Source organism: Drosophila bipectinata, chromosome 3L (genome assembly GCF_030179905.1).
Source record: "Drosophila bipectinata strain 14024-0381.07 chromosome 3L, DbipHiC1v2, whole genome shotgun sequence".
Classification (NCBI taxonomy): Eukaryota; Metazoa; Arthropoda; class Insecta; order Diptera; family Drosophilidae; genus Drosophila; species Drosophila bipectinata.
This window is the reverse complement of record NC_091738.1, coordinates 1,936,558-1,962,986: the sequence shown is the minus strand read 5'-3', so window position 1 is coordinate 1,962,986 and position 26,429 is coordinate 1,936,558. Positions and strand designations below refer to the sequence as shown.

At 39.8% G+C, this 26,429-nt stretch overlaps 1 protein-coding gene across 1 annotated transcript; it reads right to left on the bottom strand.

The window, feature by feature from the left end:
• Window position 1: 1 nt before the first annotated feature.
• LOC108126357 (homeobox protein 13) lies at window positions 2-25,868 on the bottom strand. The gene is made up of 4 exons (XM_017242906.3): window positions 24,922-25,868; window positions 4,786-4,974; window positions 1,248-1,585; window positions 2-1,188 (listed from the first exon to the last, which is right to left on the bottom strand). The coding sequence occupies exons 1-4, from the start codon at window positions 25,381-25,383 to the stop codon at window positions 315-317; spliced, it is 1,863 nt and encodes a 620-aa protein (XP_017098395.2). The 5' UTR covers window positions 25,384-25,868; the 3' UTR covers window positions 2-314.
• Between the last annotated feature and the right edge of the window lie 561 nt (window positions 25,869-26,429).

The following is a 26,429-nucleotide window of genomic DNA, read 5'->3' as shown; positions in this document are numbered from 1 at the left end:
CTGTCATCATAAATTAATTTTTATTCATAAATACTGGTAACTTAGGTCCTTTAAATGTACATATTGTTAACATAGAAATGCGTGGTTGGTACTTAAAAACACTAATCGATAACATACAAGTTCAAAAGAGTTATTAACTAAATTCTAAGCGGAGGCACTAGAGAAAAACAAACTAAAATGCTATTCGGGGGCAGCTTACGAGAAACTAAAATAAAGGCAGGGCAGGTCCGTTTCAAAACTAAACTTCCAATGCAAAGATTGAGCAAGGATTCCTCCAAAACAGATCCTATATATATTCTTAATATCTCTAGAGCCTAGACCCACAATACGGCGGCTGCGTCTTCGTTGGACAAGGTGGAGAAGCGCTGGTAGCGATTTGCGTTCCGGTACGTCTTCGAGGGCGACTGGCTGGGGGAAATCTGAGCCTGAACCTGACTCTGGGTCTGGGATTGGAGGGTGGTGGGCAGCCCCACTCCGTTGAGGGCCGACTTCAGCGTGGAGTTGCGACTGTCCGGCGACATGGAGAGACGCCGCTGGCTGCCGTTCATCAGGGTGGAGCTCAGGGGCAGGCCCACGTCGTGGAAGGAGCTGATGGAACTGAAGCCACTCTCGTCCTCGGTGCTGGAGCCGCTCTGCTTGCTGCTGCTGGTGGGTTTTTTGCTGCTAATGGCTATGTTGTTGGCGGTGGTGGTGGTGTTGCTGTTGCTGTTGCCGCTGCTGGTGCTGCTGCTGTGGGTCTCCTCGTCGGTCTCCACCTTGGAGGAGGAGGAGGCCGTCGAGGAGATGGTGGAATGCACGGAGCTGTCGGTGGAGCTGCGCAGCGAGAGCCTCGAGTCCCGCATGTTGTTGGCTCGCAGGAAGATGAGCTCTGCGTTCGATTTCGCGGCCGGCGAGGAGGCCTCCAGGGTGGCGTTCATGATGCTGGTGGAGTTGTGCAGTGGTGGGGTGCACAGGGTCATCACCGAACTGGTCTTGCCCTTGCACAGTCGGTGGTTGCCACCCGGCAGTGAGGCAATGGAGTGCCGGGGCTGGGTCAGATCCGGCTGCTGTTGCGAGGTGTGCAGCAGATTCCGGATGGTGCGAGCCAGGCGGAAGGCCTCCTGGTTGAGCTTCTCCTCGGCAGCCTCTGGGGTGGAGAGTCGCGCCTTGCAGCCTCCGCTGCCTCCGGATTTCTTGGGTGAGCGGCGCCTAGGAATTTAAAGAGTTTCAGTAACTGAGTAGTCATAGAGTTTCATCTTTTTCCTCACCATGTGAAATCCTTAAATGCATTATAGCTCCCAGCCGGCGCTATAGTCTCATAATTATGCTCTTCGTTCATGGCATGCATTGATTTATTCAACATCAGATTAGTGCTGCTCCGGGCTCGAAGATACGAGGCGGATCCGGCACTCGCGGCATCATCGTCTCGGGAATCGCTTTGCAGCGAGCTGTTTCCCACGCCGTGGACATGGTGGAGGCTCTTGGAGCGGGAGATTTGCTCGCCGTTGCGGTGGGTGGCCTGGAGTTGCTGTTGCTGCTGGTAGCGTTCGAAGAACCGGGCTACTTCCTCCATTACGGCACGGTACATCTCGCAATTGGTTTCCGTCTGAAATGCGGAATGTTATTATAAATTATCCATAAAGAATTACTAGTAAGAGGTTCTATAAAAGAAACCAAAGATGCAGCCCATATTTTAAGAATTTCACTATGATACTTGGGATGTTTAAAAAGGTTTTATTAATGGGAGGTTCTATAAGAACTTCTATAAGATACCACAGGAATATAACTTTCTTTTTTAAGATTTCCCATCTAAAACTTAGGAAATGGATATTCCTCTAGAAGGAATTACTAACCAGAGGTTCTACAAAACCATATAAAGATTGAATGCCTATTTTAAGATAACTTCTTCTATTAAAAACCTACTATAAAGGACCATAACCATTTCTGTATCCAACCCATTTAGCCCATATAGCCACTTTCTTGGCTTTAACCCAATGTGCCCGGTCATTGGCTTGACACCTCATCGGCGATGCATTTGAACCGATGACTTTAATTTATTATTTATGTTAATTGTATATGATTTTGCCTATCTTGGCAGCCAACATTTGTGGAGCAGCCGGCATCATCTGCATCATCAGCCTATAAAAACTTTCACTTGATTTGTTATCTAGCCTCTTTCTCCGGCCATTTCTCTCCCGGCTTTTGTGCTTTGGGTCTGTGGGCCACTAGCTATGGTGGCTCTGGTGGCTGCTTTTTGGTTAACTTCAATTCTGTTTGGCCAAATTGTCTAATTATCAAATGCCATTCGAATGAACGGCGCTTGCCAAATTGGCAGAGACCTCAAAAAGGCGTTAAGATTGCCATCACCTGGCACACGCCCACCTACCGCCAAAGCCATTTGAAAATTGGCCAAAAGAAGGCTTCACACGATGCCAAAATAGTTGTCTGTCTGGGATGATTATGTAAGTTGACGCTGCATTTTCTTGCTTATTTTTTTTCTCTTGCTTTTTGCAATTGCAAGTTGCAATGTTTGGAAATTGTTGCTAATTTTTCATTGGACGTTTTCCGTTTTCGGCGTTTTCCTACTGCGTGTTAGCCACTTTATTTTCGGGGGGATTACGAGTATGTATCGTGTATGCCTGAGATTTATTTGAAAACGATGTGGAAATTGTTTGCCGCTTCTGTAGCTGCTCCTCTTGTTGTGTTTCTTCGTGGCTATTTGATTTCGATTTTGTTATGGTTTGTTTAATTCCATTAATGCCTCTCGGAGCAATTGGAGCTCAGATGAGTGGAATTCGGCAGAGGATTCATTTACGCTTGGTTTCGTTTACTTATTTTTTTGCTGTTCGGCCAGCACAGCTGCAGCTTCCCATTCAACGCACTTCCTGGATTGATCCGGTTTGCCCGTGAATCTGGTTGGAATCTCCTCCCGATTGGCTTCCTTTCGCCGCATAAATTATGTTCGGTTGCCTCCCATCGATTGGAGTCTGGCTCAGACTTACTCACTCACTCTATCAATCAATCAATCAGTCAGTCAGTCGGTTGGTCCGCCCACGCCCACGCCATCACATACTTTTTCTTTTCATTAAAAACTGAAAATATAAACGGACTTTTTCGAACGGTTTTCCTGCCTTCTAACCCAGTTAAAGTTTTATTTTCTTTTTTTTTTCTTCCACATATCTTGGCGAAACAAGAAACGGACCAAACTGCAACAAATATTTATCTTTTCTTATTATTTTTGTTTTTGTTTTTGTGCTGGCATTGTTTTCTTTTGCAATTTTCCAAGACTTTGAGACTCCGAGACTACCAACATTTGCTCTACGGCTCGGCTTTCCAAGTCAACTTCATTGGGGCTCATTTAAAGCGCATTAAATCGAAATGAAAGCGTAAATATTTTCGCTCTTTCTGTGTCCGAGTATCTCGATATCTTAGTATCTCAGTATCTGAGCATCCGTTGGGTGATTATGCGTTGCATAGAATCGGTTTGGTATTGAAAGTGTTCAGGGGAGAGAGATCTGTCAGTTGAAGCGTGAAGGCTGAAGGTCATCTTCGAGGTTGCTTTGGATTGGGGGCACGGGCAGCTTAGTGTACCCATTGAAATGGGTGGGGAGGGGAAAATTCTCAGGAAATTGAGGAAAAACTAGGTTGGATTTAGTGGAAGGTTTATGGTTTATTCCACTTTAAATACTTAAGAACTGAGGGACACTAAAGGTATCACATTTTTATATATATTATTTAATATTTTTTTAAGAATACTCCCTAATCACCTGAACTATAATAATCAACTATTACTTCTAGGTCCCACTTTGAAAGCCCTCTTCTCTAAATCAGATCCATTTCCTATAATTTTAAAGGAATTACACTGGCTCTTCAAAATCATCTCAATCCCCCTATGCAGGCACCTGAAAATTCCTGTTTAAGAATTTTTCCTCAATGCCCAAGTCACTTCATTGATGCCCCAACTTATGATTACACACCATATAGATGCCAATCGGAATGGTTTGATTCAATTGCGGCGGGCTTCTCACTTTTACGCCCAAGTTGGAGGCAAACTCCATTAGGAGGAGACCTTTTGTGTGAGGAAGTATAAAATTAATGCAGCTGTTGCCGAAGGAAATGGCTGAAAGACAATGTGAGCGACAGGCCCCACGATGACCAGAGCCACGGACCAGAACAAAGCAATCTAAAAGAGCCGAGACACATCCGACCACACTCCGAGTCTATAATTAAGTCAGAAGTCAGAAGAAGAATGCTGCCGCCTAATTGCTACGATGGGGCAACACATTCAGGGCCTAAGAGGAGGAGCTATGGGGAAAGGAAGTGGTACACAGAAAGAGAAAATTATTCAGAACTTATAACTTTAATATTATGTAATTTTTCTAAAATTGCTCTAATCTATTTCAAACCTATTCATTCTCTATATTTTAAATATTTTATGGTAATCTTTTAGAATCTAATAATATTACAAGCATTTTTCTCTCTGTACCAGAACTCTGTCTAACAAGAATCATTCGCCACTAGCTGTCTCGTACATTTCCATTTCCATTCCGATTTCAGTAAATTAAGCGTGAGAACTATTTAAATAAAAATAGTGGAGAGACAGGAAAACAGGTTGATCCAAGCAGGGCACAACACAGTACAGTGCAGTAGTCAAAGTAGATTGTCTTACAGACTTGGCACTTAACACAGTTTCCTCCTCCTGCTGAGAACACAAATCCCCAAGTCACCGCGTCACGTTTGTGTCTTAAGTCTTTTGTTTGGTGGGCTTCACGGCTGTGCCTTTCGCCGGATCGGCTATTTACTCACCTGCTTCAATTGCCAATGCAATGTATCCACCTGATTCTGCAATATGACAGCCTCGACATTTAGTTGGTGCTGTTGTGGCTGTTGGTGCTGCTGATGCTGGTGCTGCAGATGTTGTTGCTGCTGCAATTGCTGTGGCAAGTCATAGATGTGGTGGCTGTGGCTGGGTGCGGCCAAGATGTGGCTGGAATCCTGCAAATGTTGTCACAAATAAATACGTATATGGAATAAATAAAGAAATGCTTGCAAAAACAACAAAAAATGCCCGTTAAATTAGCTGAGCAAAAACGAAAAAAATTGCAATTCGAAAAATGTTGTCAAAGTGTTGGCCAACCACCCAGTTGCCAGCCACTGGGATGGCCAAGATGTCTGCGATGGCTGGAATGGAATGGTGTTGCTGCCACAAACACTTTCATGCCAAATCACACACAAAAGCCACCAAAAGCGGAAAGGCTCTGCCATCAGCAGGCAGGTTGTACAATTAATTAGAGAAAATTATTTATACAATGCCCCTCCTCAATCACGCCTCTCCCTCCCCTTCTCTCCATCCATGGCTTTATTTAATTTGTGTTTATTTTTTAACTTTACTTTATACTGGCTGCGCATTAAATTTCTGGTATACTTAACATTTTCCACATTTATTAAATTATATGAGAGTCTGGTGAAGCAGAACCAGTTTGTCTTTGGCTGGCCATGTTTTCACATAACTATGGTATGTTTTTATTTTTTTCACGGTTTACTTTTTCCATTTATAACATCATTTTTTAAAAGACTTTGACCCACAACTTTAAAAAATAGATGGGTTGAAATAAAAAAAAGTTCATAAACTGTCTTATTTTGTACCAAAACCTAAAAACTCCTCAAAAACAATTACTCTTCAAGTAACAAAAAAATGTCTTAAATTTGACCTCAATTATTTGGACCAAGACATGATGTAATCCCACATTTCCACGCCCACACTCCCGCCCCAATTGCCCAAAAAGACAAATTACTTAGAGACTGTCCAAAATAAATAATGAATTTTCATCGAATTTGATTGCAAATGTTTGTTTTGTTGTTTCCACAATTTAAATTATCATTTGCTGTTTTCCAAATAGCCACGCCCCCGAAACAGGCTGGCTTGGAAAACCAAAACTGCGGTCACTCCAAAAACTCAATTTGGTGCAATTTTACGCTTGTTAATTAATGCATTTTCCTTTTTTCTGCTTTTGATTTATTGATTATGGAGAGACCGACTAAACAAGTTTTTAGTTTTAAGGAGGGTACGGGGGAGGTACGGGCTCTCGGTAGATGAAAAGGTATTTCTGCCCCAAAGGCCAAAATAGGAAATAAAAATGGCCTCAAGCTCAGGTTTGGTAATTTTTACATAAAATATAATAAATATAATTACAGCTAATTGATGATAGCGGATATGAGCCATGTAATTTGTGCATATTTATTATATTAACTTTAATTTAATTTAATATTGCTAGTTAACCCGAATTTTCCAGTTTTCAGAGCAGATAAAATTGCTCGAAAGGGAGCCTTCCTACATCATTTCCATATGAGAACCTTCCCAGAATTATATTCCACCTCTGGACTGCAGAATTGCTTATCAATTAATGTACTTTTATTAAGTTTTAATTAAAATTATCAACCGGCGGCTCATTTCCATAGCAATCTCATGGGGAGTTTCATTACATAAAGGTAGGAGCATTTAATTTTCCAACTTTGCCTTTCAGACCCGAGACCCGTACCCTTCCCGACATAATTGGATTCTTGTGAAGTAATATATCCCACGTTCTTAGCCAATTTGCATGAGTGCCTGGCTAGAACGCGCCGGTTCTAAGCCCAAACAATCTAATTAAAATGCGCGTTACAATTCACAGAGCCCGGCAGCCAGGTGAGAATGGGATAGTCGAAGCCCCCGGAGTAGGAGATGCCTGGCGGGGCTCGACCCCATTCCATCTGAGACTGGAGAGCATGTGTAGAAACTTTTCTTCGTTGGCAACAAACAAATGTCAATTGCCATGGCCAACTGCAAGTTCCAGTTAAAGAATGCCACATATTTAGATTACAGACATACTGGTATACCGTATAGTATTGTATGCAGGATGTAAAGCAAGCTAACATACTTAAGTTTGATAGGTATTTCTACAGTTAGGGTCATAAGAGTAGAGATATAGTGAGAAGAGACTATATATTATGAATATATTTAATTTCATAGGAGGGATATTTAATAGTTCTTATTGAAGAAAAGCCAAAAGCATTGCAATTAGTATTTGTAGATTAAAATTATTAAAGAGAAGATTACGAAACTCGTTGATTATAATCATGAATTTTTGATTTCATGAAACATTTTTTAAATAAAGGTTTAGTAAAAATTGTATCAAATGGTACAAAGTTATGCCTTAATTCATAAATAATTCTAGAATAGTTTAAAAATTTTAAACAAATATTTATAAAGCCCCTGAAAGCTAATCGAAACTATTTAAGTTTAGATAGGCTTTAATTGAACTTTCCTATAATTCCCATAATTAATACCCCAAAAACCCATACATTTTTTAGACGCACTGTACCCCAGGATGGGGTCACACTCGTCTCCCTTTGCCCCCGAGCTCATCAATGTGCTATTTATATGAAATGAAATAAAACTGCCGCAACGAGGAGAAGAAATCTGCATTTCAAATCAGCGGTAGCAGCAACAACAAACAATTCCATGCTCCAGTAATCTCCAATTGGAGATGTGATACAGGGGCGGAGAACAAAAAAACAAGGGGGAGGAGGGAGAGGTTGGGGAGCCGTGCAACAAGTGCACTAAAAGGGTTTCCATACATGTGCTGCAGCGACAGAGACAGAGAGATGCGGAAAAAAAGAGACAGGGATGGCCAATTCCCAGGCCCCACAATGAGACTTGGCTCGTTTCCATTACCAACTCTCGACAATCGGCCCTGTCGTTGTTATTTAAATTGTTTCGAGCTAGAACTGATGCAAGTTGATTGTACAAAGGGGGGCAGAACAGGGGGCGGAGTGGAGCTATGCACATGTGGGTGTGGCAAATGGGGAAAAAGGGTCAAATACCAGGTCATGCTTGGCTGGCAAACTCCCCGCCACAATCTCGCGGAGATCAGACTCTATTTTGTTAGTTGGCCGGCTAGTTGGCTTTACGATCGACAGCATTTCTGAATAAACTGATTTCTATTAACAATAAGGGGGGTATTTTTATCATTGTGTTAAATATTGCAGCAGGAAATGCCAAATTGTAGGGTTCTTTAGATACTTAGACAGGAAGAGTTGAGAAGAATGGCCAGATCACTATTACTAAAAGTTTGTGCGAAGTAGTTTAATATGAACTACAATAAAATGTATAAAAGGTATTTAAAAATTATCCCAAAAATAGTGGTTATATTACTTAAAGTTTTCTAAAAAAGTATGTAGAATATATTGATGGAAGAAGATTTCAAAATATGTACACGCTTTTTAAAGATGTCTAAAAATAATCTACCTTTTCACAACTTTGTCCGAAAGTGAGTAACTTTCTTAAAAAAAATTATTCCAATTGTTAAGGTTAGGGTTTTTTTTTGTAAAGTTTTAAGCTTTAAATTTTCTTTTAAATTGTACCTTAAAGTTTTCAAGATTTCCTAACAATTTAAACGCCTTTCTAATTAATGAAATCAATTTAAGAACAATTAGACACAGAATCGGAGTAGTCCTTTCAAAATCCCAGGTGTAAATTTTTGTTATCTTAAAAATCTTAAGGTTAAGCTCTAAAAATAAATCTTTTATAGAACTTTGGCAAAACTAGTCAGATATGTTTAAAGATTCATCCAATTTTAAAATATTAAAATATTATTTTTAACCTTAAAATAAACACATTTTTATTGCAATTTACCTGAAACTGACCTGAACAAAAGGAAAAGTTAGAGAAAAGAAAGTTTTTCCGTACAAACAACTTGATAGACAAGGACTCTCCACCACCCACAAGATACAAGATAAAAAAAAATTAAAAATCACCCTAAATTACGAAACCCCAACTAATTGCCAGCCAAATAATGTTATTCATCTGCCAAAGCCCGAGTCCCACCCCGTCTAATTCGATTAAGGGCTTGGGATTTTGCATTATTTTCGTTTTAGCCATGGCTGGCACACTTTTGACTCTAAACTCAGCTTCCCCCTTTGTGCTTTTTGTATAATTTTCAAGGCAAAACTAACATTAAGCCGAGAGCGTCAGACTGGGGGAAATGAAAAGAAAAATGAGCTGAAAATGTTATGCCATTATAATGAGATGAAGCTGTAATAAGAGTGGGTGGATAAGGGAGGCGTTTCACAAATTGCATAGATTTGCTCGGCAGTCGGGCCTCAGATGCCTAGCATTTCGCTCCAACATCCACAATCATTGTCATCATCAGCGATAATGCTTAAATATCTGCATTTGGCACGACTTTCTCACATGACAAAGTCCAAAGGCAGAAAAAGAGTTTGTGTACCAAAACAATGACTGACTCGGATTGTTTTTAGCTTTCGGAATGGACTCTTGACTGCCAAAGCCATCCGAGAGATGGCTGTTTCGCTGATTGCTGTTTATTATTATTACGATGAATTTTGCCAAGGAATTTCTGTCTTCTGTCTTCAGTTTTCATTTTCATTTTGTCATTTGCACGGAAATTGGGTTAATTTCAAAACATCACTTAAACCCACTTCCTCGCCTGCACTTGCCCATTTGAATGTTGCGTGACGTATTTTTTGTGGCTTTTGTTTCTGTGTGCCCTCAGCTGGAACTATTTTCGATCAAAAAGCCAGCCCACTCCGAAGTTGCCAATGATTGGACTGCTGCTGATGGAGGAGACAACGACGACGTGTATATCTGTCAACGGGTTTGACCTTCATTAGGCCCAGGTTTGCTTGACTGATTACCCGCCATGTGCCAGTGTCGGTACCCCCAGTCCCAGTAAGGAGTTTCCCAAGTTACACTATGAAATCTCACAAAAAAAATATAAAGATATACATTAGCAGTAGTTTTTTGTATTTGTGGTAATCTGCACCACTTTTAGATATTTTATGCATAGGAAGTGCTTTTGTCACTGAAATATTACTTCGTAAGAGGTTTTTTTAGAGAAATATAAAACTCAGAAAAGAGCAGGCATTTTTAGAGAAAGGATCCGTAAGGAATATTAAATGCCCCGAAAAATTCAAATTATAAAATAATTCATTTATAGGAATCACAAATATATATGCTGTGCATTGAAAGTGCTTCCGTCACTGGGAATTGTATATTTTTGGTGGTTTTTCTGTAGAAGGAAGCATGCGTTATTAAAAAAAAAAGAGAATAGTATGGATATGACGACTAAGACCACTAATATTTTGAATTTAACTTTATGTACATCATATTCAGATATTTAATGTGAACTATAATTGCTTTCGTCACTGGAACTATACTTCTTGGGGGGTTTTATTGTTTCATTATTAAAGAAAAAGAATGGTTCCAGGTAGAGACTCTTAATAAAGACTATCGTAGTATCATATAATAGAGACTCTTGACTCTATCCTTAGATTTTTTTACAATTATTTTAAGCATGAGATACCAATTTTTTCCAGTGTCCAAGGTGTTGTCGCTTCCCGCTTTTAAAAGTATTTCAACTATTCCCGGCAATTGCATTGACAGTGAACCTCAACCAACAACCAACAATCAGCGACAGCCGACGACCGACAGACTTGGCTTTGTTTATTTGTTGTGTAAGCTGATTTGGTTTAACCATTTGCCAGTGGACCAATTGGGGGGCGGAGTGGGGCGGTTAAATGTGTTTTAAATGGCCCCCTAATGGGGCTCGAACGCAGCCCTTTTAGTCGTCCCTTTGTTACGCTTCCTCATTGTGTTTTTGCCGGCAGAACCGTGGGCCCACACCTCTTCCGCCCGGTTTCGTAAATGGGCGTTTGGCGGTCACGCCCTCCTTTGTTGGCCGGGACAGGCTTTTACGCACAATCTATATCAATTGTTTGGCAGCCACAATTTATGGACCAAGTTTGTAAAATGGAAAATAATTGAAAAAACCATAATAGAGATTCAATGGCAATTATTTGGATAAACACATGCATCACACTGTTTGGATTGATTTCTAATCCCATTTAATCGAAACCAGAAAGTTGATCCTGCTGTCGCATCTGTCTGTCAAAACTGTCACTCCAAGTATGATTTAAGCCAAGTTTTTTTTTGTGTTCTTGGCCTGTTAGTTTTGTACCCGCAGACTAACTAAATGCTTCCATGTAATTCCCCCAAGTTGGTCTGCAACTTTTTCCGACAATCTGTCTATATTTACTCCGGCCCCTCTCCAGCCACCCAGCCCCCGGCTATTTGTCTTACCACCAACCCGTACCCTTGTCAATGTTAACTGACTTTACTTAGTTGGCCAAAGAGATAGTCCGGCTGAAATGATTACCTGTGTCTTTAAGCCAAAATTATGGCAGCAATTAAAGACAAAATTGTTTTCAAGTCTTATTACATATTTTGTGTAATATATTTTAAGGGTATTACCTAACCAGTTTCTGGTTATTTAATGATGGCTTGTTTAAGCCTTTCTTTAAGCCTTTTACTTTGCATTTCTTTTTTTCTTTTGGCTCTTTATTAATTTCTTCTGCAAACATTTTTTGTCAATCAATTTTTAATTCAATTTCTGGCAGCTTTTGTTATAGTTTTTTCGACAGTTTTTGAGGCTCTTGAAGCATTTTTTTATATTATCTGAAAAAACTATTTCAATAGGACCTGCGGCAGAAACTTGCACTCGCTTTGGCCGAAACTCAAGTGATTTGGTTGGCCCCTCTGGCAACTACTTGAGAAATGTTTTTTCGAGAGTTTCTCCCAGGGTTGCTTTTCGGGTTTCTTTCTTTCTTCAGAATGTTTCTTGCAAATCACGCAAATGGATTGATTACGCCCCTTCGCAATTCGATTTAATTCGCTATCCGTGAGCAACTTTCCGTTCTAATGAAGCCAACAAAAAAAATCTACAAAATAGCCGCAGAAAACTCAATTGGATTAATCGAGAATTCTTGCTTGCCCCCGTGGGTATCTCGGATGGATACTTTCGACTTTTGGCTTTCGACTGACATGGCTTTGAGGCCGTTTCTTCACGCCTGAGATTCTGACCAGATTCGAAATGGTTTCTAAAAGCTGACGAACCAAATTGGGAACACGAAATTTAATTTTCCAACTTGATTGAGTGCGAAAACGTTTTTCCAGGCAAGTCTCTATTTTGGTTGAGTCTCAGCTCCAGCCGTGGGCCGAAGACTTGTTTCTTAATATATAGCTGCTTTTTTTTGTAAACATTTTATTCCATAAGCCATTGGCCTTCAATGGCCAATAAAGACTGGCCAGCAGGGGCCAGAAGGGTATGGGGCAGAACGGAAATGCAAAGCGACAGGCAAAGTGCGCAAAGAGCGGAACTGGAAAATTGTGTTTGCCTATTGACGGATGGTTTGGGCCAGGCCCGAACAGAACAGTGAGCTAAAGAACGAGCCGGCAAACGAGTGAGTGCTTCTACCAGTCTACCTGCTCCATCAGAGGGCTCAGAGAAGGAGAGGAAGGTGGAAGGTAATTGCATTCTCTTCCTTATTGATGTGTTGTTTTGGCCCTCTTGCCTGATGTCAGCAAATTGTTAAGCCATAACTATTGGCCATTACCGAGAAGACTAGAGGGATTTTTCAAGATTTTAGTTTTATTAAAAAATGGCGAGTCTAAGAACCAGAAGAGCTGACTTAGAAAGTAACCTTTCTTCAAGTTCCACCTTGCTACACTTACTTTTCTAATCAATTTAGGCATTTTAAGAATCTGGCAAGTAATTGTGGCTTATTTTCAAGAGCCAAGGTGGTTACATTTGTGTGCTCCATTAGCTGGCATATTTATACGCTTCCTGGGCAGGCTTTTGTGTTCTCATCTATTTAATTCACTCACTGCCGAGAATACTCAGTTAAGAGCCTTTGCACGACTGACTCTTACGCTGTTCTATATTCCATATAGGCCCGATGAGAACCCCCCGATGAGAGCCCTACGTCGTGGCCCAATCGGCTGGGCTGGCACGTTCTTTTTAATTTTCTGATAACTACAAATAGGCTCGACACTCGTGCAGCAAATTTTTACCGCTAAGGGGGGTTCATTGTGGCGGGGGCTGGGGGCGGTTTGGGCCAAAAGAACACACCTTCTGCATACATGATGAGCCCCGTCGAACGGAGGATTTTGAGCCAAGATTTCAGCACGATTTTCGGTGTTGTCTTCGATTCGTAGTTTATTTCTGGCCTGAGAATGATTTTATTTATGCGCCGCTTGTGGCCTGCCCCATAACTCAGGGAGCTGCCGCAGGAGCAGCTCCTTCTTATGCTCCTCCTTAGTTCCTTTCTCCAAACTGGAATGCAATTTAATTGGCCCAGTTCAGTGGGCAAACTGTATGGGCCAGAATAAACCCAGTTAGTTGATTCTCTTTCTCACTGTTTGCTTGGCTAATGTCAAGGATTTCTTTATGCCCCACACCCCATAGACTCTGAAGTATTCCTTTCCTTTCCACAAGTTGCAAGCTTCAAGGCCGCTTGGAATGTGGGTGGATGGGTGATGGCTGGTGCGTGGGGAAGTGGGGGCTTTAATGTATTTGAAAGACTGGCAGGTGAGACACTTTAGTGCCCCAACACGGTTGAAGTGTCTGCGATTTAGTTTTACGATATTTCGCTCTGCCTTTTATTTTATTTTATTTTCCATTTTTTTTTTGCATAATTTTCAACTTGAGCTTTAAGTTTCTGTTCACGTACTCGAAGATACCGCATTAAACTTTAACATTTTTGCATTATTTATCAAGCACGCGATGCCCTGAGATACATTACGTCTGGAGTTATTTTTTATATGGTTTGCCAAACTTTTGATTTTTTTTTTGACAAGAATTCATTTTCTAAAAGAGCGGGTTTTTTTGGAAGCCAAATAGTTCAACGAACTGAACCGAGTTCAGCAAAAGGTGAAAAAAACTATTCAAAGTTATATAAGCCAAGTGGAACCATATAGAATTTTAATGACTTGAAATTATACTGCTAATAGTTCATAGAAATGAGTTTTAAATTATTAAAAATACTAGTATTGTTGGAAACTCAAGGAAACCTTAAAAACCTCATTTAAATTTCCTTAAAAAAATCCAATCAGCCTCAAGATCATCTCAAGATCTACTTGGGATAATTCCGCAATTACCAGACAACTTCCAAGCTGAAAGACACACCTTTATATAAACGCTCAGCACTCCCTCTAAATGCTTGTCCAACCAAAATAAAAAATAAAAAATAAATAAAATAGCCAAAGAAATCCAAGAAATATTATGCCGGCCAGAAAAAGCGTTAAGCGAATAAATTACATAATAATTCTTTTTTATGTGTCTGTCTGTCCATTTGGCTGCCTTTGCCTAGCTTGCGAAAATATATTTTTAAAGTCAGTTTTTTTTTTTTAGTTTTATTTTTTTTATGGCCAACTTCATGGCCCTGTCTCTGTCCAACCCGATACTTCCGTCTCATTTGCTCGCCGTTTTTTTATGCTTGAAAAATTGGGACAGCAATTTGCACGGTCTCTGTGGCAACAACAGCAACTACCAGAGTAATAGCAACAAAAATTTGGAATATGTTTTTGATTCTAACGGAAGTCGGGCCACTGAGCAACACTCTTGGCCAGTTTTTTATTTGTGGCCTGGGCGCCGCCGTCGTCGTCGCTGCCGTCTCTGATGACCCATGCTAATTGGCTAATTGCGTTTAATTGCCTCTTAACATATATTCTGGGAGCTGTGAACCGCCAGTTGGGATCTGGCCGCCGGAGTTCGTTTCATAATTATAATATTTTTCAATTTATTTTAATGTGGCCAGAATGGGCCAGCAGCTCATTAGCGTTTAAATGTTTGGCCAACAGGAAGAGCCACATGAATGAATATTTAATGTCGAAATAAATGGAAGGAAAGTGATTTTGAAGATATTAATGATTTTCTTTTATTTATATCCTTGAAGGGAAAATCTAGTAAGACTCTATTGTCATGTCCAACTGAAAGCTGATATTTATATACTTTACATAGATTATATCCAGATCCTATGTAGAAACTCTAGAAAACCTTTAGATGAAGTATTGTCATGTCCGCACATCCGTAAAAAGAACTTATGGTATATACCATGTATAATAGTAAGTACTAAGAACTTGTAAGTGTTTAGTATGGTTTAGATTAGTTTCTAGATAAATTATTTTTAAAAACCTCTTAAAAAATTAATACTAAAAGATTTCTATTCTAAAAATGTAATAAAAAAAGGAACTAAAACATGTCGAGAGTTGGCCAAAATAAACTCTGCACTCAGATATGCCACGAATGCACCTCCATTTGTTTATTTGCAACTCAATTCATGGGATACTTTTCAGTCGCAGCAGGAAAAGATACAGTAGCAGGCAGCAGGCAGTGGCAATTAAAATATTGTGCATGGCAAACTGTGAACCAAACGAGCAACACTGTGTGGCATCCACCAGCTGATTTATGAGCCAGCCGAGGTAGGTGGCAGGAAGGAGGTGGAATGATGCAAAACTAAATTTAAAGAGCTCTCTCCTCGCCAGCACCCGCCACCCGCCATCCGCCATCCGCCCGAGGGCTGCGAATGCGTGTAATTTATGTCGCAGCCAAAAAAGATAAATTCCAAGCCCAAAGTGGGGAAATAGAGCTATAAATGTACATAGCTGGCGAAATGTGATACGGAATGATTAATTTGATAGGCCCTAGAGTAGTAGCTGTAGTGCCATTACCAGTAGCTTTTTTGCAGCATCCGTCTAGAGCTCCATGTTGCTTATTAGTTTGTGTATCTGTATCTCATGGATGCAGAGCAGACCGAGCTTGGCTGATACAAAGGCTGGCTGGTTGCTGCTGCTGGTGTGGCAGTGCAACGTGTTGCATGTCAATGGCCATAATTAAGTATGCGAAAACGAAGCAAATGAAAACAATGCGGCCAGGCTAAAACCCCTCTTTTCTATCTGCACTTTTGGTGGCAGCTATGTAGCTCTGTTGGCCATTTTCATTAATGGCCTGGCTGGTGCTGCAGCATTGTGGGGCGCTGTGTGTTGCCTCCCCCTTTCATTTCCATTGTGTTGCCGTTTGCATTGTTTTGGCTGCATTTTGATTTGAGCCACAGCATCCACAGATATGGCCCCGTCGTCTCGCCACCCTCCTGCGACACCCCGGGGCTATCATTATTTCAATGTCTGTTCCCCTCTCTCTCTATCCAGCTTTCTTTCTCATTCTATTGCATTCTGTGGCACAAGAATTTGCAAGTTGCAACCTCGAGTCGAGAGATCTGTTTTCCTCTGTCACTGGGGGCATCATTTTCAAAGTCCACCTCCACACAACAGAACTGAAACAAACACAGAAACCCAAACCGAATCTGAAAACCCAACCCAACCCAACCCCACCGCACCCATTTCCACCCCCTATCATTGCCCCATGACCTTTATGGGCAGCGCTGTTGACCTTATTTGTTGTAGCCATACTTTCGGGCCTTTCCGCTTTAACTGCCGGCCGGAGAACTAAGCAACTTAAGCCCTGAAATTAGTTTCGAGTATTTGCCCAAAACTGAAGAGGATTTTCTGCCAAGCCAGAAATAAATTTAAATATTTCTGCTCGACTGATTTCAGATTCTTCCTTGAACGAGACTATTTTTCACACGCTGTCTCCCAAAAATGAAGCCCCAGAACTCAACCCTTTTTAAGCGAATCACTCAACAAAATTCAACATTTTCCCACCAAAGGCCAGTTGAAATTTCGGTTTTCAAACTGACCCCTTTATTCCCATCTTTAACACACTTTTCCTGATGTTCCCCCCTTTTTTCTCAGCTTGTTTAAAATACGCTTTAACCTAAACGCTGTTAATTTAGTTGTTACGCTTCAGAGGCACACCAAAAAATCAAAATCTTGATAAAATAATCATTTTTTATAAAGAAAGAGTTATGTGAGCGAAAAAAAAGGTTTCTCCAAAAAGAAATGGAAACTGCACTGAAAGAAAGAGTCGCGGGGACGCATCAGGGAATTCCTGGTTTGATTGCGTCTTCTACTTGACATGTGTTGGAACATGTACTGCTGGATTCTCCGGCTACGAAGACGCGACAGCCTGTTGTTGTCGAGGCTAGAATTTATTATTTCCGCCAGCTTTTGAGGCAAACTCCCCTTTTTGGCTTTTCCACAAGTCGGGAGACGGAAAGGTAAAAAGAAGAGGGGCAGCACTGACGGGGAGACATTCAACAGGTACGCATGCGCAACGCTCTGCGTCATGGCGGGCAGTGTTACTTCGATAAAGTGAATAGCTAACTCTTAGATGGTTGAATTCGGTTTGTAAAAGAGTATAGTTTAAATTTAGAAAGTTATACATATGTATATTGATCATTTAATTTTAAATTAATAGAATTTTTTCAAGATAGAAATTTTGAAGGGTTATAAGAGATATAGAACCAAATATTATCCTTATAGGATTAAAATTTGTATGAGCTTTGGAAATAAGGCAATTTGTATGCTCTGAAAATCATAATTAAGAGCCTTTTATTATTTCTTACTCTTTTTTTAATGTGTAATGATTTAATAAAAAGTAATAAATATAGGAATAGAATATTAAAAAAGTGAAAAGACTATCAAATATAAACAAAACTATTATTATTAACTATTTCGTTTTTTATTCAAAGTTTTCTTTAATCTTAAAAAAAGTCTATCTCAAATATCTAATATCTATCTAATCTTAACGATCTTTTGTCTTAACGACGTTCTACTGTAGCGGCTACTGAACACCGAGGGTGGTCGCTGAAGAGGAACGCTTCAAAACGCAGCGAAACGCGTTCACTGCGGGCCTGACTCTTTTTTTTCGTGGATGTTTTACTTTAATTTTGGTTTACCTTGTTGCTATTTTTTATGTTTTTGTTTTTGTGAGCTATTGTATCTGCTATTGTTGCTGTTGTTGTAGTTTTGTTATCGGCGCAATTCCGCCTTTTGAAATTTGCTGCTCTGCTGAGCGTTTTGTTGTTGTTTCTGGTGGCGTTTTTCGTTGTTATTGTTTTACACTTGATGAACTCGGGTATGAGGCACCGCTAAAAATGCACAAAATACACCATATACCCAAAAGATATAAAGGTGGGAGAAAGACCGAGAGAAAATGAGAGAACTTGTCTCAATGGGGGTTTTATTATATAGTCATGGTCTGGCAGATTCACGCTAACACACTTTATTTATTAACCAGTCTGCACACTCTTTTTCCCAGCACTATAAAAGCAGATTCTTTATAGCCAGTTTATACCAAGCTTATTAGGTTTTATAGTTTTCTCAAGTAAAACCGAGAGAAAACATACGTAATTTATTCACTGTAAGTGGAATATTAGAAACTACATAGATGGTCTTTTGAGGTTTCTTGAAATATTTTAATTTGTTTTTCCCAAAAAGTAATTTTGGATGAGAGTTTACTATAAACACACAATAGCCGAATATTTTCTTGCCAAAAACAAATATTTTAATTACTTTGTTTACGCAGAAAAGTGAGAACACACAAAGGGAAATTTATGAACAAATCATAAATCATTTCATAAATGTATCTGCAACTTATTTAAAACAAAAAATCCGATGTTCATTGGCAAAAATAAAACAATCTTTGAAATAGGCACTTGTACCTCTACGCATTTTTGCAGCTTGAAAGGAGCCCCTCCACAAAATTTGACAAAAAATCGAAAAAATATTATGTTTCCAGATTTTGATGTAGATTTGTGGAGAATCGATCCACAAATCTTTTAAAGTACTCCGCTTGAGAATCGGATAATTATTGACAAAGATATGGCCATCGCTATGGGCCCTATAGTGGCCCCATGCACTTTTGTGGATTTTTGAAGGGGACCCTCCACAAAATTTGACAAAAATTTAAAAAATCCTATATGCTCAGATTTTGATGTAGATTTGTAGAGAATCGATCCACGAATCTTTTAAGGTACTCCGCTTGAGAATCTGATAATTATTGAAAAAGATATGGCCATCGCTATGGGCCCTATAGTGGCCCCAAGCACTTTTGTGGATTTTTGAAGGGGACCCTCCACAAAATTTGACAAAAAATCGAAAAAATATTTTGTTTCCAGATTTTGATGTAGATTTGTGGAGAATCGATCCACGAATCTTTTAAGGTACTCCGCTTGAGAATCGGATAATTATTGCCAAAGATATGGCCATCGCTATGGGCCCTATAGTGGCCCCATGCACTTTTGTGGATTTTTGAAGGGGACCCTCCACAAAATTTGACAAAAATTTAAAAAATCCTATATGCTCAGATTTTGATGTAGATTTGTAGAGAATTGATCCACGAATCTTTTAAGGTACTCCGCTTGAGAATCTGATAATTATTGACAAAGATATGGCCATCGCTATGGGCCCTATAGTGGCCCCAAGCACTTTTGTGGATTTTTGAAGGGGACCCTCCACAAAATTTGACAAAAAATCGAAAAAATATTTTGTTTCCAGATTTTGATGTAGATTTGTGGAGAATCGATCCACGAATCTTTTAAGGTACTCCGCTTGAGAATCGGATAATTATTGCCAAAGATATGGCCATCGCTATGGGCCCTATAGTGGCCCCAAGCACTTTTGTGGATTTTTGAAGGGGACCCTCCACAAAATTTGACAAAAAATCGAAAAAATATTGTTTCCAGATTTTGATGTAGATTTGTGGAGAATCGATCCACGAATCTTTTAAGGTACTCCGCTTGAGAATCGGATAATTATTGCCAAAGATATGGCCATCGCTATGGGCCCTATAGTGGCTCAATGCACTTTTGTGGATTTTTGAAGGGGAACCTCCACAAAATTGGACAAAAAATCGAAAAAATATTTTGTTTCCAGATTTTGATGAAGATTTGTGGAGAATCGATCCACGAATCTTTTAAGGTACTCCGCTTGAGAATCTGATAATTATTGCCAAAGATATGGCCATCGCTATGGGCCCTATAGTGGCTCAATGCACTTTTGTGGATTTTTGAAGTGGAACCTCCACAAAATTGGACAAAAAATCGAAAAAATATTTTGTTTCCAGATTTTGATGAAGATTTGTGGAGAATCGATCCACGAATCTTTTAAGGTACTCCGCTTGAGAATCGGATAATTATTTCCAAAGATATGGCCATCGCTATGGGCCCTATAGTGGCTCAATGCACTTTTGTGGATTTTTGAAGGGGACCCTCCACAAAATTGGACAAAAAATCGAAAAAATATTTTGTTTCCAGATTTTGATGTAGATTTGTGGAGAATCGATCCACGAATCTTTTAAGGTACTCCGCTTGAGAATCGGATAATTATTTCCAAAGATATGGCCGTCGCTATGGGCCCTATAGTGGCTCAATGCACTTTTGTGGATTTTTGAAGGGGACCCTCCACAAAATTTGACAAAAAATTGAAAAAATATTATGTCCTTAGATTTTGGTGCAGATTCGTGGAGAATCGATCCTCGAATCTTTTAAGGTACTCCGCTTAGGAATCGGATTAATATTAAGACAGATATACCCTCGTGGGGGGTAATATCTCCCCCAAATGCGTTTTTCATGGCCACTGGGGCACTTGAACCTGGTCTCCATATCTTAAGTTTTCAATTACCAAAGCTAATTGCACTCCGCTTTGTAGTCTGCCCCTTTTGGAGGTTGAGTTTTTCTGGCTCTGTGGAGGCATTTGAATGATTGCCTAAACGCAAATAAAAGTTGACCAAAAATAGTGGAAAAGTAAGGTCTGTATTGGCCAGGCCACTTGCAAACTAAATCAATGTGCCAATCCCAAAAGAGACTGTTGGATTCCCCTCTCCAGCGGCGAGATGACCAAATATTATGGCCAAATAGTTTCCGGCTTGGGAAAATGCCTAATGAGACTGGTGCGATGAAAGACGATTTCACGATCGGGCCAAAATGCAAAATGCCCCGAACAAGCTCACTCTGTCATCCAGTCATCTAGTCACTCACTCAGTCAGTCAGTCAGTCATTCAGTCGCTCAGTTAGTCAATCAATCGCATAGTTGCTGACTGTTGCCAAATGAAAATACTTGGCCAAGAGAGCTGCAAGCTGGGTCCAGGCCAAATTGGAATGCCAATGCGATGCGGTTCAGACACGAAGCTCCTTTTAAAATATTTCTCAAATTGTCTTGACAGTTGCAATTGTTACGGTTATTCAATCAAAAGCTGAAAGACGAAAAAAAATTGGTAACAAAAAGAAGAGAAATTGTTATGATTTCTTCAGCCTCTTCTTCTTTTCTGCATTTCATTCATCGCACTTGTATCTGGCCATATGAATAAAACATTCAAGCCAAGTTAACCCATTTCTGCATTTATCTTGCACTTCGGTTCTTGCCTCTCTCCCTCTCTCTTGCCTCTTACCAATTTTTTGTTTTGGCTTTTTTTCCATGAAATTTTCGCACGAGTTGGCCGGGCTATAAATAAATATCACACTTGTCGGGGGAAATGCTCTCTCTGTCCCTCCGCTTAGGATTTATGTGGGAGCTGTCCTGGGGCGTCCGCCGGGCGGAGGGGGCCAACTCCCTGGTGCGTTGTGTGGCCAGCGCCAAATGCACAAAATCAACAGACACATTTATTTTCTTCCTTTGCTGAGAGCCGGGCACTCTATTTTTTTTTTCAAATGGGGGATATTAGTCTTTGAAGGAAAGAGCTTGGAAGTGGTACTTCATTTGGCTTTTGGGGGGATTAAATGTGTTTAGAGAAGTGGAAATTTATACCGTTCCTAAGCGAGAGATCCAACACTTTTAACTAGGGGGCTTAAATACAAATCTACCCTATTTTATGATAGTTATTTAATTTAGTTTCTTATTGATCTTGATATTTGTAGGTTTTTAGACCAAACTTTAAGAACATTTAGAATAAGTATCCCTGGAACTCCTCTAGAAAATACAGTTCAATATAGGGTATAAACTTCCCCAAGAGTATCATACTTCCCTTTCCCCAAAAATATATAAATTAAAGTTTTCTTTATACTCCAACATTTCCTTCTTTTTTTTGCCTTTTGCGTAATGCAACCTGGGGCAAAGTGGCGTCTGCACTTCTGCAACGCTCTCCCCCCTGGCACTTGCCTCTGCCACTTGCCACCACCCCCTTTTTGGGTCCAACATTGTGCACCGTTGACGATTGACGGGCAGATGGAATGAAACTGTGGTGGCCCAATGGCCGAGAGCACTCTTTCCGCCACATGAAGATGCCAGGAGCGATGATGCGACGATGATGAGGCCCCCAGCCCCTGGGATTTCCAACAGAGTGCCGTACGAAATTTTGATGTTTCTTTTTTTCGCCTCTGGGTCGAGGAATATGGGATAAGACTTGAGATTTATATGGAAATAAATTTATTCGAGTGGATATTTGCATTCAACTAAGGAGTTTAAGCAAAGCCAATGAACTTTGTAAAAAAAAATACATTCTATAGAAGACATTTATGGAGAGATCACTTATTTGGCTATGAAACTAGAACCACTTTTTGTAAAAATCTTGCCTTCATCTTCCATTTTTTTTTAGTTTTAAACTTTAGTATGATATACCCCTTAGTCGGGCTCTGAAATTACCCTCAATTACCCTAAACGCCAATTAGCCAACCAAAAACTGAATAATACTCCTACTTTGGTCATGGTGTTGTAACCGACATAATAAAGACATTTCCAGCGATATGACAATCTTATGGACTAAACGCCTCAAATGACACGAGATGATGATGATGGATATTTCAGATTGGGAGGCAACCCAAATCAAGGCTGCAGTTGGGTTTTTCAATTTCTGGCATAAAATAATCAATTAAACGTTCATCAAGTTAGTCCATGTGTGTGTTGTTGGATAATATCTCCCAGGTAAGGTCAACGTAATTTGACTTCTATGCCGGGCCATTGTTGTGGGTCTGGCAGCCGAAAACCAAAGTTACCATAAGACAGCTGTCAACACTTCGAGTGCGGTTAGTTAGGTAGCCTCCCCCCAACACCTCCAAAGCCAAACCAATTGAAAGTGAAAAGCCAATGCAATGAACTCTCCTCCTCGGGAGGATGGAACTGAACTCCATGCGCCGCTGCATGCAACTCCTACACCAAAAGCCGCAAGTTGCCAGTTGCCAGTAGTTGGCAGCAGCATTGGTAGGGAAAGCAGCAACAGCAGCTGCGTTAGAAAAATTCAAATTATGCGACAACGGAGCGGAGCCATTCAAGTGTGGCCAAGAGGCCACAACAGCAACAACAACGAACCAAACGAGCAACAATATCAAGTGACAATCATAAAGAAAAATAAAGAAAATAAAAATAATAAGCTACTGCCACTATTGCTACTTTTTCTCATTACGTTTTATCACAGGGGCTATTAAAGCCGCAAAATCTTGGCGACATTTCGTAATGAGACTTCCCAATGGCGGTTTTAGCCATATCCGATTGCCAGTTTTGCATGCCCAACACAAAAGGCCATAAACTTGTTGATTGTTGCCATGGCAGCTAAAATCGGATGTAAGTTTTGGCCCGTTTTCCCCTCCTTCCAAGCCAATCATTATTAAATCACAGCCCGACCGGCCGACCTTTGCACGCAGTACGCCCTAATGAATGGTCTTAGCCCCAAAACGAGGCATAAACATATAAGGAGCAGAAACAACAAACAAAACGCACAATAATTCTTTGGCTAATTACACAGTTTAGGCCAAGTTGGCCAACGTTTTCCATTCGATGTTTATAGTAGGGTTTTCAGCGTGTCCGTGGGTGAATATTGGAATATTTGTTTGAAAATGAATTGAGGAACTATATTGATTGCGAGGCGCTAAGGTCATAGGGTGGCAGAGACCTTGAAATCCAAAGGAATACCAAGTATTACAACATTCAGGTTTCAATATATCATTTCTACCCACTTTTCCTTAAATTGCATTGGTCAACTTTCAATTCCACTCACTGTCCGCCACTGAACTCATTAAAACACTTCATAAATGTTACATGTGTGTCTCCTTATCAATGCCAAGTGAAGTTTTCCTCTCCAATCTCGGCCCACACGTCGCCCCAACAATTCGAACACTTTTTCGCGCATAAATCATGTTGACCTTAAGGCAGAAACAAAAACAAAAAAAAAAGCGGCCAGCGAAACAAAATCTTTGTCATAACATGGCCAACAAACCCAAAAGCAGCAACCACAGCCAGAGCCACACGGACGCCGAAGGAATGGCGCGGTGTCTCCAGGAGAGGAGGCTGTCAAGGCTACGTGACAAACAACAAGGTGACATAAATATCCAGTTGCTCCAAAAAGGAAACTGAACTTTTTTTTCTTTTTTTTTTTGCCAAGGCAACATAACAAAGTGCTAAAAGATGGGTGGCCGGGGCTGGGGGCAGAGGAAGTGGGTGGTGGAGCCAGGGCAAGACGGTGGAATGGAGACATGTCCCGACATCCCAATGAAAGCATAAAATGCTATAGGATTTACTCGATAAAGGGGATACTAGGTTTGGGGACAAATAAGGATAAATACGATGACTATTTGATTGCTCTATTAGGAAAAATATTGATTTTATCAAAAGATTTATATAAAGATAATATTTATTCAAGTATTCAAGAAATTTACTTAATAATGTATTCAAGAATTTCAAGAAAGCATAAAATGCTATTGGTTTTACTTGATAAACGGCATCTTAAGTTTGGTTTTTATTGACAATTAACACTTCACTAAATAAATATTAAAATCGTCTAAAATATCATAGTATCATACAAGATAATTTTTATTAAAATATTCAATAAATTTCTTTTTAATAAAATATTTATATTGGAAAGTTTAAAAAGATAAACCCTTTACAAGACTTGAGTTCTTTAGAATTTACTAGAAAAAATCATATTTTAATGTAATTCAAGCTCTAATTTTAATTTAAAAAAAAAAAGATTTTAGAAAGGCAACTAATTAACCAATTAATAAAAATGGTTTTAACTAATAATAATATAGTCTAAGTACGTTAAAGAAGTTATAAGTACTAAGGTTTGCTCGTTATAAACCCCTCACGTTAAGAACACAATTCCCAAAAAATTTAAATTATTAAAGAAACCAAAACATATTACTTTTTTCTTCAAAAATGTTGCCTGCCTTTCTTGCACTTAGAACTAATCTCACTTAACGAGTAATTACTGTACCAACCTGCTGCGGCTGATGCGGCTGCTGCAACGGCCAGACGAGGTTGAGATTCCTGCCAGATTGCTGCTGCGGTGGTTGTTGTTGTTGGAGCTGCTGTGGGGTGTGTGGAGAATGTGGCAGCAACTGATTAGATGCTGCTGCTGCTCCAAAGTGTATCATGTTGGCCGTGTGACGTCGCGCCGGCAGAGCTGGTGGCGGCGTCGCGCAGGGAGACTCCAATTCGCAGCCCCCCTCTTGTGTTGTCTCCTGGTTCTGTCCATCATTGTGTTGTTGTTGTTTGGCCTCGTTTGTCTGCGGTTTCTTGGGCAATGTCAAGGAGCTGCTGTTCCCATTCCCATTGTTGTTGTTGTTGTTGTTCAGCGAAAGCGAACGCGCAAAAGAACTTTTGAAATAGCGACACGGCATCTGGAAATCAAACTCGAGATCCGCCGTTTGCTGCATGTTTGTTGCTGTTGTATTTTGCATATTTATCGCCCGGATCAGGAATTTGCAATATTTTTCTTTAATTTACGCGCTATGCCTATTTTTTTTTGTTCGCCAAATGGGCGCTATTTCCTTTTGGGTTTGTTTGGTCTAAGCGCTTAGCTCTCGTTTAAATTGGCATTGTTGATGTTTTCCTCTTCAGCTATTTTACTATTATTATTATTTTTGTGTTTAATATTTATTGTTGCATTTTTGCACGCACTCTCACATCCGCCAGGCAACTCACTCACACACAGGCAAACTTTCGCGCTCAACAAATGAAACGGTTTTTGACACTCGTTCGGCTTTTTTCCAATCCGAATTAATGGAAATCAATTTCAATTTCTGAAAATTTATTGGCGCGCGCGCGTCTAAATCGCTAAGGCGAAAAGGAGAGAAACGAGCAGCTTTTCTCTGAACGTCCGAACACGACGAGGCGCAAATGATTACTTGGTAGCGGCCTCCTCTTGCTGTCTCTGTTTTGCCGCTCTACCTCGCTTTTTGGTATTAACCCTAAAGGTATGGCTGGCCACTCTATGTAGCGATAGCAACAACAACCTAACAGATAACTTAATTCTTCACGAAAGCTGCGCAGATAACTTTACTTTACTAACTTTACCGAAGCATACTAAAAGTAGACTATGCTCTTTGTTTAGATACGTCTTTTATAAAGGTATTTACTAAAGAAATAAATGTAAATAACGGGTTTTATATAATATTTAATATTTATTCTTGGATAGTATTTAGTATTTATTTAGTTATATAGTTCTATAATTATAATAATACTTTCATTTATACTATTTACTATCTGGCAATGAATATTTTCAAATAATGTGCCTAAAGATGGACGTTGTACTTTATTCATTCTAACACTATAAAAATATAAGATACATACAAAATCAAAATATATACTGAAACTGTTTTAATAAATATCGAAATAAAGCTATAAGAAAGATCCAAAAATGTGTTTTTTTATTTCAAAGTGGTGGAAACTACATCTACATACCTATGAAATGTCTAATGCACAAAAAATTAAAAATTAATTAATT